The sequence below is a fragment of the Equus przewalskii genome, chromosome 11, assembly GCF_037783145.1.
Source record: "Equus przewalskii isolate Varuska chromosome 11, EquPr2, whole genome shotgun sequence".
Taxonomy (NCBI): Eukaryota; Metazoa; Chordata; class Mammalia; order Perissodactyla; family Equidae; genus Equus; species Equus przewalskii.
The window spans coordinates 33,590,020-33,604,767 of record NC_091841.1 but is presented as its reverse complement, the minus strand read 5'-3'; the positions used below and the strand labels follow the sequence as shown (position 1 = coordinate 33,604,767).

The window sequence follows — 14,748 nt, the reverse complement described above, 5'->3', positions numbered from 1 at the left end:
GAAGGACTTTTGGGAAGAGTGTCTGAGCCTGATCACGGATCCTCTGTGCATGTGAGGCTGGGCTGGAGGCCCCGCTAAGGTTCCCGTCTGTGCCGGGGGCCAGCAGGTCAGAGGCGGGCAGTGGATCGGGGAGGTGACTCTGATGGCCTGTGGGGCTCGCAGCCCCGTTTCTGGGGGATGAGGCTGAGTGCGGTCAAGGAAAGCAGTGGGGACGCTCTGTGCCCGGACTAGGGACCTGGGCTTCTGCCTGGTGAGAGGTTCAGATGGTGTGCCTTGGATGATGGTCAGGGTCACTACCCACTGTCCTCAGAGGCCCAGCCCAGGCCAGACCCAGCTCACACCAGGAGGGAAGGAGGCAGCCCAGGCCCTGCCCACCAAGCTCAGAGCCCCGCCCCTCGGCCCACCTGAGAACGGCAGGTGGCGAAGGTGGCGCTGTTGATGATGCTGCACTGCTTCTGGGCCCAGGACTTTCGGTACGGGTTGGCGGTGCAGGGGTCCTTGGGGGCTGGGGCATCCGGGCAGGACGGGGAGAACTTCCAGCTATTGCCGAACTCCAGCGCGTTGCCCACCACGGACTGGCTCCGCGTGGTGAAGTCATTGATGGCGTTGTCGTCGAAGTTCCCACACAGCCCACAGACCCTCCCCTGCAGATGCAGAGACAGATGGGGCACGGGGCATGGGGGGGCTGCAGCTGCAGGGGGCAGCCCGAGGGGGCAGCACAGAACCTGGCCCAGGACGGGTAGCTGTAGGGCACCCGGTTCCCCCCGGCAGCGCCCGTGAACTTGCAGGAGGATGGGGCACACAGAGGGTCCTGCAGTGGGCAGGTGGGCAGGCGAGCAGGTGGGTGAGCACCTGCTCCCCGGGAGAACCTCAGCCCAGCAGGTGTGGTATGCCGAGTGGGGAGAACAGAGCAAAGAGGGCTTTCCAGCCAGGACTCTGATGAACTGTTGGTTGATTGGGACCCAATATGCCCCTTTGCAGAACCCGACATTGTGTGTATCCTCACCCCAGCCTTAGCAGACCGTCAGCTGCCAGACAGTCCCTGTGGGGCCAGGTCTAGGAGTGGGGGCTCTGTCCAGGCCCGAGAGGGTCCCACAGCCCACCCACCCTTACCTTGTAATCCTGGCGCAGCCGGATGAACACGCTGGTCTTCCTGTCCCAGGACACGACCATGCCACTGCGGGTCTCGATGGTTAGGTAGATGCCCATGTACCGGATCCTGTAGGGCAGGTCTCTGCCTGGCCCCCTTTGCACCACCTTGTAGGTGCCCTCGTGGAGGATCAGCTCATAGTTCTGCATGGACACAGGGGAGGTGGCTGTGGTAGGGGCCAGCTTTGGGGCCAGAGCCCACCCCGTTGCCCGGGGTAGGGGCTCCTTAGTGCTCAGGGGCCCCAGTCACGGGCCTGGTGTTAAGGCTGAGCAGGGCTCCTAACACAGTCCCCGAATGCAAGGTGAGAGGCTGGGCAGGATATGCTGGGAGTTGGGAGCCTGCATGGAAATTTGGGGGCCACAGGCGAGCAGAGGGAAGCAGAGGGCACAGACGAGGCTATGGGAGCCCATACAGCCACCTCGGGCTCGCTCCAACCAAGGCCCTGCTCCTCTGCCCAGCACTTCACCCCGTGCCGCCCCCCACTCAGGCCACCCCTCATTCTCGCCTCCACTGTTGCCCGAGTGCTGCTGCCTTCCTCCTGCTCCTCCCCACCCTTCAGGGGAAATGCCCCCCACCCAGCCACTCTGCTCTCTGCCCTGGGAACGCTGATCTGCCTCTGCCAGAAGTGGGCATCTCCGGGTGTGGTGGGCTGAATAGAGGCCCCTCAAAAGATGTGTCCACCTCCTAACCCCTGGGCCCTGTGCCCTTATTTGGAAAAAGGGTCTTCACAGATGTAATTAAGTGAAGGATCTCAAGATGAGGTCATCCTGGATTTAGGGTGGGCCTAAATCCAATGACAGGTGTCCCCATAATGGAAGAGGAGAAAGGACACATGGAGAGAAGCCCGTGTGAAGACGGAGGCAAAGATTGGGGGGATGTGGCCCCAGGCCCAGGAATGAACATCTGCAGCCCCAGAAGCTGCGAGAGGCAGAAGGACCCTCCCCGGGAGCCTGTGAGGGAGCGCAGCCCTGAGACACCTGGATGTCAGAGTCCTGGCCTTGGAACCGTGAGAGAATCAATTTCTCTGATTTTAAGTCCCTGGGCTGTGGCCAGCTGTTAGGCGGCCCCAGGATATAACTCAGCTGGAGGGCCGGCCTGGGATGGGGTCGGCTGCAGAGGGAGAAGTTTCCCCATGGCGCCCCTCACCTCCAGGAAGAGCTTGATGGTCTTGGAGCAGGTGACGCCTGTGGTCCCACAGGGGACGTTCTCGGTGACGATGCGGAAAGTCCCGTTGGCTGTGCCATTGCCCCCACAGTGGTCCTGAGACAGGGAGAGTTGAGATGTGGGTCACAGCCGGCCAAACCTGGCCCTCAGGAGGGGAGAGAGGGCCGCCTACCTGGACCAGGGTGTACTCGCAGCTCCCTTCAAAGCTGTAGCGCTCGCCGTCGAAGGTGATGAAGTGGCCGTCCCCATAGGCCACGCAGGTGCCCAGGCAGGGCTGGTGGCTGCACTCCCACCTGCGGTTCCGGCATGTGCTGCGAGGTGAGGGGAGGACACGATGCTTATGGTGCAGGAGCCCACCCCACTCCGGGTCCCTGAGGCCAAGCCGGTCCCAGCTGTGACATGGACGGGGACTCAGCCCCTCCTCATAATAGGGGGATACGGGAGTACCCCTCCCACACTCATGAGGGGTCAAGTGAAGCAGTGAGCATGGGCTCATGGGGCCACCACCCGCCCGTGATGCTTCTGTCTTGAGGCTTCCCCAGCCCTTGGTGCCTGGGATGGAGGGCTCGTGGTCCTGGTGGCAGCTTTGACTGGCCGCCGCCACCCACTGGGCAGAGGAGGCCAGGCCCCTGGAGTACCTCCCAGAGGAGAAATGGGAGCACCTGGGGCTTTCCAAGGGGTAGAGGCAGCGCCAGGCCTCTGCTCCTCTCCTGCCCCCTGCAGAGGACCCCCTGGCCAAGGCCAGCTCAGGCCTGCTGTCCCTGTGGTCTCTGCCCACGCCCTCCCCTCTGCAGCCCCTCGACCCACCAGGTGTTACAGTCCACCCTGATGGTCTCCCCGGGCTTGTAGGTGGCCTCGTTGTGCAGACAGGGGCAGTCCTCCTCGGCCACGCATCCCCCGCTCCCGTCCGACACCAGTCCCGGGGGGCAGACGCAGCCGGACACGCAGTGGGTGCTGAACTGTGGGCAGGTGGGCACCGGTCAGCAGCTCGTCCCCTGCTGGGGCCCAGGGACACTGAGGGGAGGGGGCACTGCCCAACTTGGGGGTGCCCAGGCTTAGGGGAGGGTATGCCCTCAGGGCAGCGCCATGGCTGTGCCCTCCCCGGCTGACTCACGCAGTCCACGTCGAGCACATGGCAGCTCCTGAGGCACTCGGCCCCCGGCGTGCCCGCCGAGGCATTTGTGCAGTCCAGGTACAGCATGGGGGCCACGCACCCTGCAGAGGGACAGCACCTGGGAGGGGCCCTGGGGGTACAGCCGGGACCCCCACCCTGAGGCCAGCAGAAGCCCTTCCCCCGCCACCACGAGTGGGGCCCCGGGGTCCCAGGCAGAGCTCTGTGGGAGGGGCGGTACCTGTGCTCCTCTGCTCCTCTGCTCCCAGGCAGCTCAGCTTCCCACTCACACACGAGCTACGAGAGACGGACGACCCGGCCTGGGTCACTGCCCACTGCCCACTTCCCACGGACCCCACCCAGCTCTCGGCCCGCTTGGGCCCCCAGGACTCGTCTGAGGAGAGGACGGCGCCTGCTGCGGTGAGGCCACCAATCCCATGGAGGCGCTCGAGTAAATGTACAGCACGCCAGCATGGCAGGGCAGCTTGGACACGAGGACGAGGATGCAGCCTCGGCTGGTGAAGGAGCCACCAGGGAGGCGGCGGGGGGCACCCCAGGCTGGCCCCAGAGTGCAAGCCACCTGCCATGCACACGCTGTGCCTTCCGTGGGCCCCGGGACCTCAGGACACCCTCCCAGGCCAGGGGATGGAGTCCCTCTTTACAGAAGGGCAAAGGGCTGGCCCCACCTCCCCTTACCACACCACACCGTCGTCATGCACGACCTCTCCTGGAGCCACCACGGAGCCACGGAAGTAGCAGGGACAGGCCTCAGCGGGCACACAGGTGCTGGTGTCATCCAGGAAGGTGCCTGAGGGGCAGGTGCAGCCATCCACGGGCACGAAAGCGATGCCGCAAGTGACGTCAGCCTGGCTCAGGCTGCGGCAGGTGGGCTGGCAGCTGTCTACCACATAGGTGTAGTTCTGGGACTTTGGGCAGCTGCTCATATACTTGGCTGCAAGGAGGGGGCGACACTGGGGTCAGTGGCTGAGTGGCCCTGTCTGGCCTCGCTTTACCACATCCCAGCTGGGTTTGAAGCGGCCCAAGGCTCAGTTTCCCCCTCTGGACCCCGGGGATTGTAAGAGCACAAGGTTCTTGGCTGGACCGGAAGAGGAAGCACCAAGCTCTCCCTGAGAATGTGTCAGGGTTGCTGCCCCACTGGGGTTGCCAGCATCCCTCGCCCCTGCCTGGTGGAGCCGGGACGGCATGGGGGCACTCACTGCAGACGCCGTCCCTCCAGCCGTGGAGCAGCACGCCCTTGGCGGCACAGGCCCACACATAGGAGGACAGAGCTGCACACATGCAGGCCTCGCTCTTCTCACAGTTGCACGTGTCGAACAGGCAGTTCTGGGGACGGGGACATGAGGGGGCCATCAGGGACCCCAGCCCACCAGGGTCCCGTCTCTCCCCATCCATCCTTCCCAGGACCCCCACCTGGGCTGAGAGCACCACCCCCGAGGAAAGCCCGCAGCACAGATGGACGGTGGTGGGTCCCCCTGGAGGGGCAGCCCCCCCGGCTCCAGCACCCGGCCCACCCGACTCTCACTGAGTGGAAGGGAGCAGGGTTGACGATGGAGTGGCAAGGCGAGAAGGCACCAGTAGGGTCAGTCAGCAGCGAGCACCAGTGCTGGGCAAAGTTCTCTGGGAGAGGGGAGGCAGGCGGGCTGACCATCACTGGCACAGCTCAGCAGCTGCTGGCACACCTCGCTCCCCCTGCACCTGCCCACCCTCAACAGCCTCTGCTCCGTACACATAGGCCTGTGGGGGCCCCTTGGCCCCGGGAAACTGAATTGGAATTTGAGGTTCACCCACTGTGCTGCGTGGGCGCTGCTTACGGGGCAGGAGGGCGCTCTTCTGGGAGATGGGCCTCACCCACGGCCCTCCTCACTGCATACACGCTTGGATATGGGGGTCCCCCCAGACCCACCCATCTCGGAGCCCTGCTCAGACTGGGAGCCCCCAGACTCAGACCCGGGGTAACCCGAGGGCACCCAGGGGTGGGGGTACCATTCTCCACGCTGAGGGAGCAGGGGTCCTCGAAGCTGTTCTTGACGTTGGGGCAGGCGGCCTGGGTCTTCCAGGTGTTGGCGAAGGCGGCGGCCGTGCCCTCCACCACGCCTCCAAGGATCCGGAAATCGTCGGCCTGGTTCTGGTTGAAGTTCCCACACAGGCCTGGGGGCCGGGGCCCCAGGTTGGGAGTGTGAGCTGGCTGTCCAGCTCGGCCGTGCTCCTCTCTACCCTGCAGTTCCCCCAGGCACCACTACAAGTCTGACTGACAGGAGCCCCAGCCTGGAGTTTTGGTTCCAGAACCATCTGCAGATAAGCCCTGGTGGGCATCAGCCCCTGGGCACACCCACCTGAGTGAGGGCTGCGTGGCTCCCTCTGTGTCCTCCTGGGCCACCTCCCTCCGGCCACGGGCCAGATATCGGGTGCCCTGGGCTGGTGCAGGGGTGTCTGGGAGCAGCTGCTTCCCCCATCCCCATCTCCTGCCAGACTGTGCCCATCCCCCTGCTCGCAGCCTGGAGTGGAATCTGGCTCCACCCTACTGCCCCCGGCCCTGTAAGCCCCGCCGGCTGAGACTCACCGCACATCTGGCCTCGGTAGGAGGGGTCCAGCCTGAGGTACACCTGCATGAGGGGCACCAGCTGCACCTGCAGCTGCAGCCCGAGGCCCGTCTGCACCAGGATGAAGAAGGATGAGGGCCTGAAGATGGTGATGTTGGCTGCAGGGCAGAGGGGTGGTCAGAGGCTGCATGGAGGCCAGGCCTGGCCAGACTGACCACCGACGTCTGAGCCCCTGTGCGCCCAGGACGGCCCGGCAGGCAGGGATAGGCCCATACAGGATGGACTGGGACGAGATAGGTGACTAGTGGACCTCGGTCACCCCCTGGGGACCTGGAGCCGGGCAAGAACTTGCGCGTGTGTGTGGGTCCTGAGTGACTGCTGACAGTCTCCAGGAGGCTGGCCACCACATGTGTTCAGCATGGGGTCCCTGAAGCAGCCTCGGTAGGACCACTGACATCCCCACTTTGCAGATGAGAAACCAACCATGGGTGTTCCGGAACTGCCCAAGGCCGCAAAGAGCTATCAAGGGCCCAGCCTGGCTCTGTGAAGGCTCTGGGAGGGGACTGTCACTCTGCAGGCACTCGCCTGGCTGCGCAGGCCCAGGTGTCCCAGGGGCCGTGTACCTGCTGACACGGGCAGCTGGGTGTAGATGGAGTTCATGAACACCCCGCCATTGGCCTGGATCTGGATGACCTGGAGAGGGGAGGCGGGGCCACAGTCAGTGTGTGGGGAGGTGGCCGGCTCACGGACTAGGGAATGCTGACCGCAGCCACCCCATCTAGAACCTTGAGCCTCCGCGTGGCTGGGAGGGGGGTGGTCCCTGGGCCCATGGGGTTTATGGAGGGAGCTGGAGCCCACCCTCCCCATCTCTGTCCCGTCGTCCCCACCCATCACCACATCCCTGCCTCTCACCGTGTCCCCACCACTGGTCATCTTGAGCGTCACCGTCTTGAGGCAGTTCTCGTTGTCTGTCAGGCCGCATTGCCGCAGCTCGGCCAGCACGGTGAAGCCGCTGTCTGCACATGTCTGATGAGGCAAAGCCCACCAGTGTGTTGGGCGACAACTGGCCCCCAACACGGCAGAGAGGGTCTGCATGTGTGCGGTGTGTGTGTGTGTGTGTGTGTGTGTGTGCATGTGTGCATGTGTGTGTGTGTGTGTGCATGTGTGTGTGTGTGTGTGCATGTGTGTGTGTGTGTGTGTGTGTGTGTGTGTGTGTGGTAGAGGTAGACGGTGGCTCGTGGTGGCCTCTGGCACCTGCGGTGAACTCCAGGCAGCTTCCTTAGGGCCTGGGGCCCCTAAGCCCCCGTGAATGTGAGCCCGGGGTTCCCTCTCAGGAAGGGAGGGGGCCACAGGGGCTTCACCCATTCTGGCGGCCATCATAGGGCCCTCTCCCGGGGCCTGCCGTCCACTGCCAGCGGGGCCCACCTTGGACAGGATGTAGCTGCAGTCTCCGTGCACGTTGTAGAGTTTCTCATCGTAGGTGGAAATGTGAGAGCCGCCCTGGACGGAGCAGGTGCCTGGGCACGGGAGGTCCTGGCACTGCCACATCCCACTGGAGCAGGTGCTGGTGGGGGGAACACCATGAGCAGAAGGGGCACCGTGAGGGGGAGGCGGACCCCACCCCCCGCACCCCCACCCCATGCAGGGCCGGCCAGGGGCCTACCAGGAGCTGCAGCTTGTGGTGAAGGAGGCCCCCGGGGCGTAGGTGCGGCCACTGTGGGTGCAGGAGCACTGCTCCAGGGGCAGGCAGCCCGCGTGGCTGACGTCGTCCAGCACCGTGCCTGGGGGAGTGTGAGCTGGTCAGCTGAGGCTGGGGCGGGTGTTGGGAACACAGTGACCAGAGGCAGCCATGGGGGTAGGGGCAAAGGCCCCGGGTGGAGACAGTCCCCATGGGCCCGGAGGACCTGCCTGGGGGGCAGAAGCAGCCGTCGACGCAGTGGTCCTCACAGAGCTGGGAGTGGTCAGGGTTGGAGCAGGTGTCCGTGCAGGGTGAGCCGCACTCCTGGTGCTGCAGGTTGAGAGGGCACGTCCGGGCTGCAGGGAATAGGCAGAGCTTGGCCCTCAGGAGGCCACCTAGACACCCGGCAGGCGGGCAGACCACCTCTGCTTCCATCTCCCGTTTGCCACCAAGGGTCCCCAACTCCACAGCCGGGCCCAGGGAGCCCCTTGTTTTGGGAGCCAGGGCCCTGCTTGTCCTGGCCTCCAGCCGTCTTGGCGAGGCAGGAGGCGAGGGGAGCACACGGTCCTGTATCTCCTGGGACGGCCCTCTCATGCCCACCCGGGGTCTGGGGTGATCTCAGCTCACTGTGCCCAGGCCGGGTCCTCCCTCTGGGCCCCCAGACACCCCCAGGCCTTGCATATCGCCCTCTTCTCTCCAGCCCATCCTCTTGCTATGGGGCCCCCTGAGTAGCTCTGCCTGCCCTGTGTCCTCAGCCAGACCCAAGGGTCACCTCCCTCACCCCCTCCCCAGGGACCCAGCATGGGTGCGGGGCACAGGGCTCGCCCCCAGTATGGCTCCTGGCCCACGCCCTGGTGGGGGGCACTCACGGCAGAGGTCAGGGCCCCTCCAGTTCTGTGGCTGGCCCCCTGCATGGGTACACTGGCGGGAGTACTCAGCGAAGGTGGCACATGGGCAGGTAGGGCAGCGGCACAGGTCCTGGGTGCACGCAGCCACATACACGTCGGCGTCCACCAGCCCATGGCACTGGGCAAAGGCCAGGCCCAGCAGGGTGCGGCGGCAGATGCCCTCCTGGGGAGCACAGAAGCTGAGTACCCTCTGCCCTCCATGTGAGATCCTGCAGGTACCCTGGCCCTGCAGCCCTCACCCCGGCCAAGGAGCCTCTTCTTCCTCTTGAGGTTCCTTCCATTCACCCATCCGTCCATCATCTACCCATTCACCCATCCATCTGTCCATCCCTCCATCTCTCCATTCATCCCTCCCTGCCTCCATCCATCCATCCATTCCTCCATCTGTTCATCTACCCATCCATCCATCTATCCCTCCATCCATCTGTCCAGCCAGCCAGCCAGCCAGCCCTCCATCCATCTGTCCATCCCTCCCTCCTCCATCCATCCATCCATCCATCCATCCAGTCAACCACTATGGACTTGCCATGCTGGGTGCAGAACTCTGCTTGGCTCTGGGCAGTGACCTATGACCCTGGAGTGCCCCCCCACCCCAGGGTTCCAGGACACTCCTGCCCACGGTGTCAACACCCAGGAAAGGTACAGACTCCGCCCCTGGAGGCAGCTCAGAGCAGGGGGAGGCGGAGGCACTGGTCCACTCTCAGGCAGCCCCAGCAGGGTCAGTGCCGGCTGTTGGTGAACGTCCTCCCTCCCAACCCCCTGGCCAGCTGTGGGTGGGCCACAGCTCCACCTCCTGATTTCAGGCTCAAGGATTCTGCCGGTTTTGGGGGATCCTGGAGCCTCCAGGCCACTTCCAAAGGTGGGGTCCTCTCAGCTCATTGGAAGGGCTTTCCTGCCCTGGGCCCCCTGAGTGCCCACTCTTGGCGAGACTGTGTGTGTGGGCATGGATTTGCACATGCATATGGGCACACATGCAGCACAAGGCACACACGCTCTTACAAGTGCATCGCCCACATGCTGAGAACATGTGGCAGTGGCACACACGTGGAGGTTGGTGGGCACAGGGAGCGCCTGGAGAGTGGAGGCCGGATCCTCTGCCGCCTGGGACTAGGAGGCCCTCTCTCACCTGGACAACCGAGGTCACGCCCCCAGCAGGGTGAGTCCCCCCCCTGCTGTCCCCACACCTGGGGGAGAGGGGCTGAGGGGGAGCTCGATCCCTGAGAGGCGCTCACCTCGTCTGTGCAGTTGTCGGCTGGGGAGGGCAGGGGGTCCTGGCACTGCTCCGTGGGCCCGTCCAGCTTCTGCAGGTTCCCGAACTGTAGAGGGGTCAGCCTGGTGTCTGTGGAGAAGAGGCGCTCTGTGTGGGTGCTGAGGGGCTCTGGGGGCAGTGCGGGGCGTGGCTGCCAGGGGAACCCCTGCCCATGCCAGGACCCCTGAAACTGTGGGCATTGCTGGGTTGAGCATTGCGTCCACTCTGACTTGCTCTCTGCCCAGGGCCCGGAAGAAGCCACCCCCCATTCTGCCCCTCCCAGCCTCCCAGGGACTGTCCAGCCCTCAGCCACACCCTGACCCCGGGCGGCGCTCACTGTGGGCGTAGAACTCATTGATGGCCGGCAGCCCGTTGAAGTCCCCACATAGGCCGCACGTCTGGTTGGCATACTTGGGGTCCAGCTCCAGCTGGGGACAGGGGAGGGGCAGCTCCAGCCTCTGCCAGCCTGGCAGGACCCCGTGTCCACTGACCCCGGGGGCTGCGAGGCTCTCCCCCTGCCTGCCTGCGGGGGCTCCCCAGACAGGTGGGGAGGGGCTTGGGGGGCATCCTCACCAGGGCACTGTCCTCCCCATTCCACATGAAGGTCAGCACCAGCCGGACGTTGACTTTGACGTAGACGCTGCTCTGCTCCACCAGGAGGCCAGCACGGCTGTAGGGCAGCTCCTCCCTGGGACAGAAAGTTCTGGTCCTCCCACAGCAGGGGTGTGGGGTGGGGTCCAGGGCTGGCTGTGAACCCGGTGCCCACCCTAGTGTCCTGGCTCCTGCCAGCCCCCGACTCACTGTTGCCCATTGATGAGGATGGAGCCGTTGGAGATCTCCAGGACCAGCCCCTGGGTCTTGAGGACAACATGGGTGATGGTGGGCTTGGAGCCGGCCAGGCCACGGCGCAGCTGGATGTTGAAGTCCTCGTAGGCCGCCCCGCAGTGTGCGGAGAAGACGTAGTTGCAGAGGCCGGGGAAGCGGAAGACATAGCCGTCGAAGGTCTTGTAGTGGAAGTCGCCCCAGGTGCTGCACACCCGCCCGTTGTGCGCTGGGTTCACAGCTGTGGGAAGTGCATTGTGGGGTCCCTGCTGGATGCCACCGCCCATGTCCAGCTGCCCATGGGCCACCTTCCTCGGGACGAGGCACCCGATTTGGGAAAGGGGAGCTCACCCATCCTCTATCGGACACACCTGCCTTGCTCCCCCTCAGCTCCTCTGATTCTCTCTGAGACCCCTGACAGCCTGCCCAGCACCCCAGAGTCAGCCAGCAGGAGAACTGTCCACAGGGAAGGCTCCTGCCCGGGCCCAAGGTTGTCCAGCTGCCTGGCTGCTCCACACTGTGCCAGCTTTAATCCAGATGTGTGACCCCACGGGAAACACCCCTGCCCCCGTCGGCAGTGGGTGGAGTCCACTTACGGCTCATGGTGGGAAAGACAGTGACGGGTGGGATGAAGATCATCTGCTGGGCTGCAGAGAAAGCCAGGTCACAGGGGACTCAGCCAGGCAGGGAGAGCCGGGGACACCCCTTCCTCGGACCCTCACCTCCTCACTGGCCACCCTGGGGCAGCAGGGAGCCCCACCCCAGGGCCTGACACAGCCTCTCCCCTGCTGGACGCTCCCTGTCTGTCGGAGACCTGCTCCTACCCTGGGCTTTTCCGTGCCCTGAGGGTGTGTGTGTGCATGTGTGTGAGTGTGAGTATGTTCGTGTGTGCACATGCATGCAAATGTGAGTATGTGCACACATGTGTGAATAAATGTGAGAGATTTATGTGACTGTGTTCACTATGTGTGTGTGCACATGTGTGTGAATGTGTGTACCCATGTGTGTGAGTGTGACTGTACACACATTTGTGGATATGAGAGCATGTGTACATGCATATGAGTGTGAGCATGAGAGTGCACACACAAGTGTGTGAATGTGTGTGAGCACTTTGTGGGTGTGTGGGCACATACATGTGAACATGAACATGTGCCTACACATGTGAGTGTGAACATATGCGTGCACTCGTGTGAGTGTGGGTGAGCAGGTGAGCCTCACTGCTCTGCACCTTAGTATTTTTGCCCCCCTACCCCCGCCACCTCTGCTGTGCCTTCCCTTGGGCAGATGGGATCAGGATGGTCTGTGTGACACATGGCTGATCTGGAGAGGACTCTGTCCCCACATCCCGCCTGGGGCCCCTTCCACTTGCTCCAGAAGCCCCACCGCCCAGATCCTGGACCGCGTACCAAAGGCCTCCCTCTGACCATCCATGGCAGCCTCTGCACCTGCCCAGCTCAGTTCCTCGCCGCCCTGGGTCTCTGTGGGAAGAGGGGACAGGAGTCGTGAGAAGTGGACACGTGAAGGCTCAGGCCTCCCGTCGCCCAGCATGATAGAGAGCAAGGCCCCCACTGGGATGGAAGGTTCTGGCAGAGGGCTGCAGCTGTTGAGCAGCCTTGCGCTGATGCGCAGACCACCAGCCTCCCCATCCACGAATTCAGGGTGGGGCCTCATTGCACTGTGACGGGGAAGTCGTGCAGTTGGCTCAGGGCAGGAGAGTGGAATGAGGAAAAGGTGTTGGCCCCTGACCACCACAGGGAGAGGGCTCAGCCCCACCCCATGCGTCCCTCGGAGGACAAAGACCCGCTTTGTTGGGGAGAGGGACAAACGCACCCGGGGAGGCTTCTGGGCGTGACTTAGCAGAAAACCAAGACCAGAGCCAGCTCTGCATTAGAACCATCAATCATGGCAGGTGGGAGGCCTGGGGCCCTGGTGCTGGGACAGCCGACCCAGATCACCTGTGTGTCCACCGCCTCCAGGCAGGGCCTTATCCGCCAGCCTGACCGTGGCCCGAGCCAGGCACTCCCCTCCAGTGGCCAAGCTCCCATGACCTCTCACTGCCTCGGTGGACAGGACTGAGCCCCCAGGTCCCTCTCTGCTGAGTTCGGGCTGGGGCATCCCCCATTACGTCGCCCTGGAATTCCTTCCTCATATCTGCCAGGCGTCTCCATGCTCAACCCAAGCCTACACTTTGTGGGGAGTGGGATATGGGGCCCCCAATGTCCCGATGTCCCTGGTGGGGCTGGCGCTCGACGAGGGGTGCTGGGCCCGCTCTGCAGCCGCCAAGGCAGGCTCTGCTTCCTGTTTGACTTTCCCAGCTGGGACCCGTAACACTTGGAAACCGCAGGGACTGGCCTGGCATTTCTCTCTCCTCTCCAGCCCCGGTTGACTGCATTTTCCAGAAGCACGGCCATTCCATCTGACCACTCCTGCCCCTGGACCCGCAACCCCTCCCGCCTGTGCCTGGCCAGGGCTGTCCGCTGCCAGCTGCTGGCCCCACACCACCGTCAAGAAACCAGAGGGTTTCACATGGATGCAGGGCGCACGGCACCCACTCCTCTCCATCCCGGGCCCAGTTTCCATGAGAATTGACTCAATACAGGGCCCTCCTTGGGCCAGGCGACCGGCCCAGTGAACCTGGGTCTCCATCAGTCACCCAGAGAAATGCCCGGCGCTGACCATGTCATCACACTGTGGTCTGGTGCACAACCTCCCCTGAAATGAAATCCCTCGTCTCGGGGCCCACTCTCACCCATCCCTGAGCGGGGCTCCGGGCCTGGGGACACCCGCCTGCCATGGTACACATGTCTTGTTGTGACAAGATGCACCTTCACCGAAGGATTTGTCCCCAACAAGAGGGAAGGGAGTGCAGGATGAGGTGGGCTCACAGGCAGACCCACCGCTCAAATGCATGGAGCTGAGGACAGCCCGGCCCAGAAGTGCCCAGAGGAGCCCGGATGAGCGGGCACACGGCTGTGCAAACCGGCAAACCAGCATTCCAAACTGCTCAGCAGGTGGGGAGGTCACTGCGCCAGGTGGCGTCCCACGATGTGCCCCCCCCGCCCCGGGAAGTGCTGTAGGAAAGCCCCCCTCACCTTCCAGCCCACTCGCCCCCCAAGCAAGGGGACTGGGCGGAGGGTCTGGGAGACAATCTCTCCCCTCCACTGCCTCCTGTTCACAGATGGAGAGAGCCTCTGGGGCGCCTGCCCACCCAGACCCCCAACCCCCGGTGAGGCGCCAGTGGGGGCGCCTTGCGGGAGCAGAGCGTGGGCCAGGGGAGGGCGGGGCAGGCTCTCGTGGCCAGGTCCCCTGGCCGGCTCTGCCAAATGCCACCAAGGCAGCCCCTGGGGCCGCATCTTTCATGTTGACAGTAAGTATTAGGGCTCCTGGCGCTTCCCTGCGATGCTAACTGCCTCGGGGCCTGAGGGACGACAGACGAGATGGACAGGTGGAGGCTGCCAAGAAAGGCCGGGCTGCAAGCATGGCATGATGAGCACTGGTGGGCTCGATGTGGCTCCCTGCTGCCAGGCAGGGTGCACACCTGTTCGCCCCGTGCAGCCCTATTTCCAGGAGGTATTTCCGAGCCGCCGAGGGGGCTTTCCTGTCACTCCAGGCCGGCCATGGAGGACAGGATGGAGAAGGCTCAGCCCCCATCTGGGCAGGGACCCGTGCTGGGGGCTGTCCCTGCCTCTGATATGGGGACCTCATGGCCACCTCACCCAGCGCCCACACCGTCCCATCTCCGAGGCCAAGTCCCTCTTGGTGGTTTCCCCAGGGGTGTCACGCCTTCTCCAACAAAGGCTGAGAGCCCCGGCACCGGGCGTCCCGGGGTGTGCAGGGCCCATCAGGACACACTGTCCATTCTCAACAGGAGAAACCCCTAGGCGTGTGGCCTGCAGAGACCGTCCCCACCTCGACGATGGAACCGGAGTCGGCCTTACCTGCCTTCTGCACCAAGAGCAGGGCCGCCAGGGCCCACGCCAGCGCCCGGCACCCTCTGGGGGCACCCATCCCGGGGGCTGGCATGGTGGGTGGGAGGTGAGGAGGGAGTGGGGCGAGGTGCTGGCTCCCCTGGGGGCCCTGGGGCTTAAGTAGCAGGAAGCCTTGG

The 14,748-nt window shown here is 64.3% G+C and overlaps 1 protein-coding gene across 1 annotated transcript in view; it reads right to left on the bottom strand.

Annotated features, from left to right (window-relative positions):
- Positions 1 to 14,748, bottom strand: part of MUC5B (mucin 5B, oligomeric mucus/gel-forming) — a 36,369-nt gene extending 21,621 nt beyond the window's left edge. The window contains exons 1-25 of the mRNA XM_070564656.1: positions 14,582 to 14,748; positions 12,050 to 12,121; positions 11,240 to 11,290; positions 10,623 to 10,884; positions 10,395 to 10,509; positions 10,159 to 10,249; positions 9,805 to 9,911; positions 8,534 to 8,735; positions 7,895 to 8,020; positions 7,650 to 7,767; positions 7,412 to 7,550; positions 6,899 to 7,012; positions 6,610 to 6,679; positions 6,007 to 6,144; positions 5,430 to 5,594; positions 4,969 to 5,063; positions 4,643 to 4,769; positions 4,122 to 4,377; positions 3,667 to 3,722; positions 3,429 to 3,529; positions 3,122 to 3,273; positions 2,487 to 2,625; positions 2,297 to 2,410; positions 1,114 to 1,293; positions 405 to 644 (exon numbers count right to left, since the gene is read on the bottom strand). Of these exons, the coding sequence (XP_070420757.1) occupies positions 405 to 644; positions 1,114 to 1,293; positions 2,297 to 2,410; positions 2,487 to 2,625; positions 3,122 to 3,273; positions 3,429 to 3,529; positions 3,667 to 3,722; positions 4,122 to 4,377; positions 4,643 to 4,769; positions 4,969 to 5,063; positions 5,430 to 5,594; positions 6,007 to 6,144; positions 6,610 to 6,679; positions 6,899 to 7,012; positions 7,412 to 7,550; positions 7,650 to 7,767; positions 7,895 to 8,020; positions 8,534 to 8,735; positions 9,805 to 9,911; positions 10,159 to 10,249; positions 10,395 to 10,509; positions 10,623 to 10,884; positions 11,240 to 11,290; positions 12,050 to 12,121; positions 14,582 to 14,666 (3,315 nt within the window). The 5' untranslated portion in view covers positions 14,667 to 14,748. The remainder of the gene's footprint in view (positions 1 to 404; positions 645 to 1,113; positions 1,294 to 2,296; positions 2,411 to 2,486; positions 2,626 to 3,121; positions 3,274 to 3,428; positions 3,530 to 3,666; positions 3,723 to 4,121; positions 4,378 to 4,642; positions 4,770 to 4,968; positions 5,064 to 5,429; positions 5,595 to 6,006; positions 6,145 to 6,609; positions 6,680 to 6,898; positions 7,013 to 7,411; positions 7,551 to 7,649; positions 7,768 to 7,894; positions 8,021 to 8,533; positions 8,736 to 9,804; positions 9,912 to 10,158; positions 10,250 to 10,394; positions 10,510 to 10,622; positions 10,885 to 11,239; positions 11,291 to 12,049; positions 12,122 to 14,581) is intronic.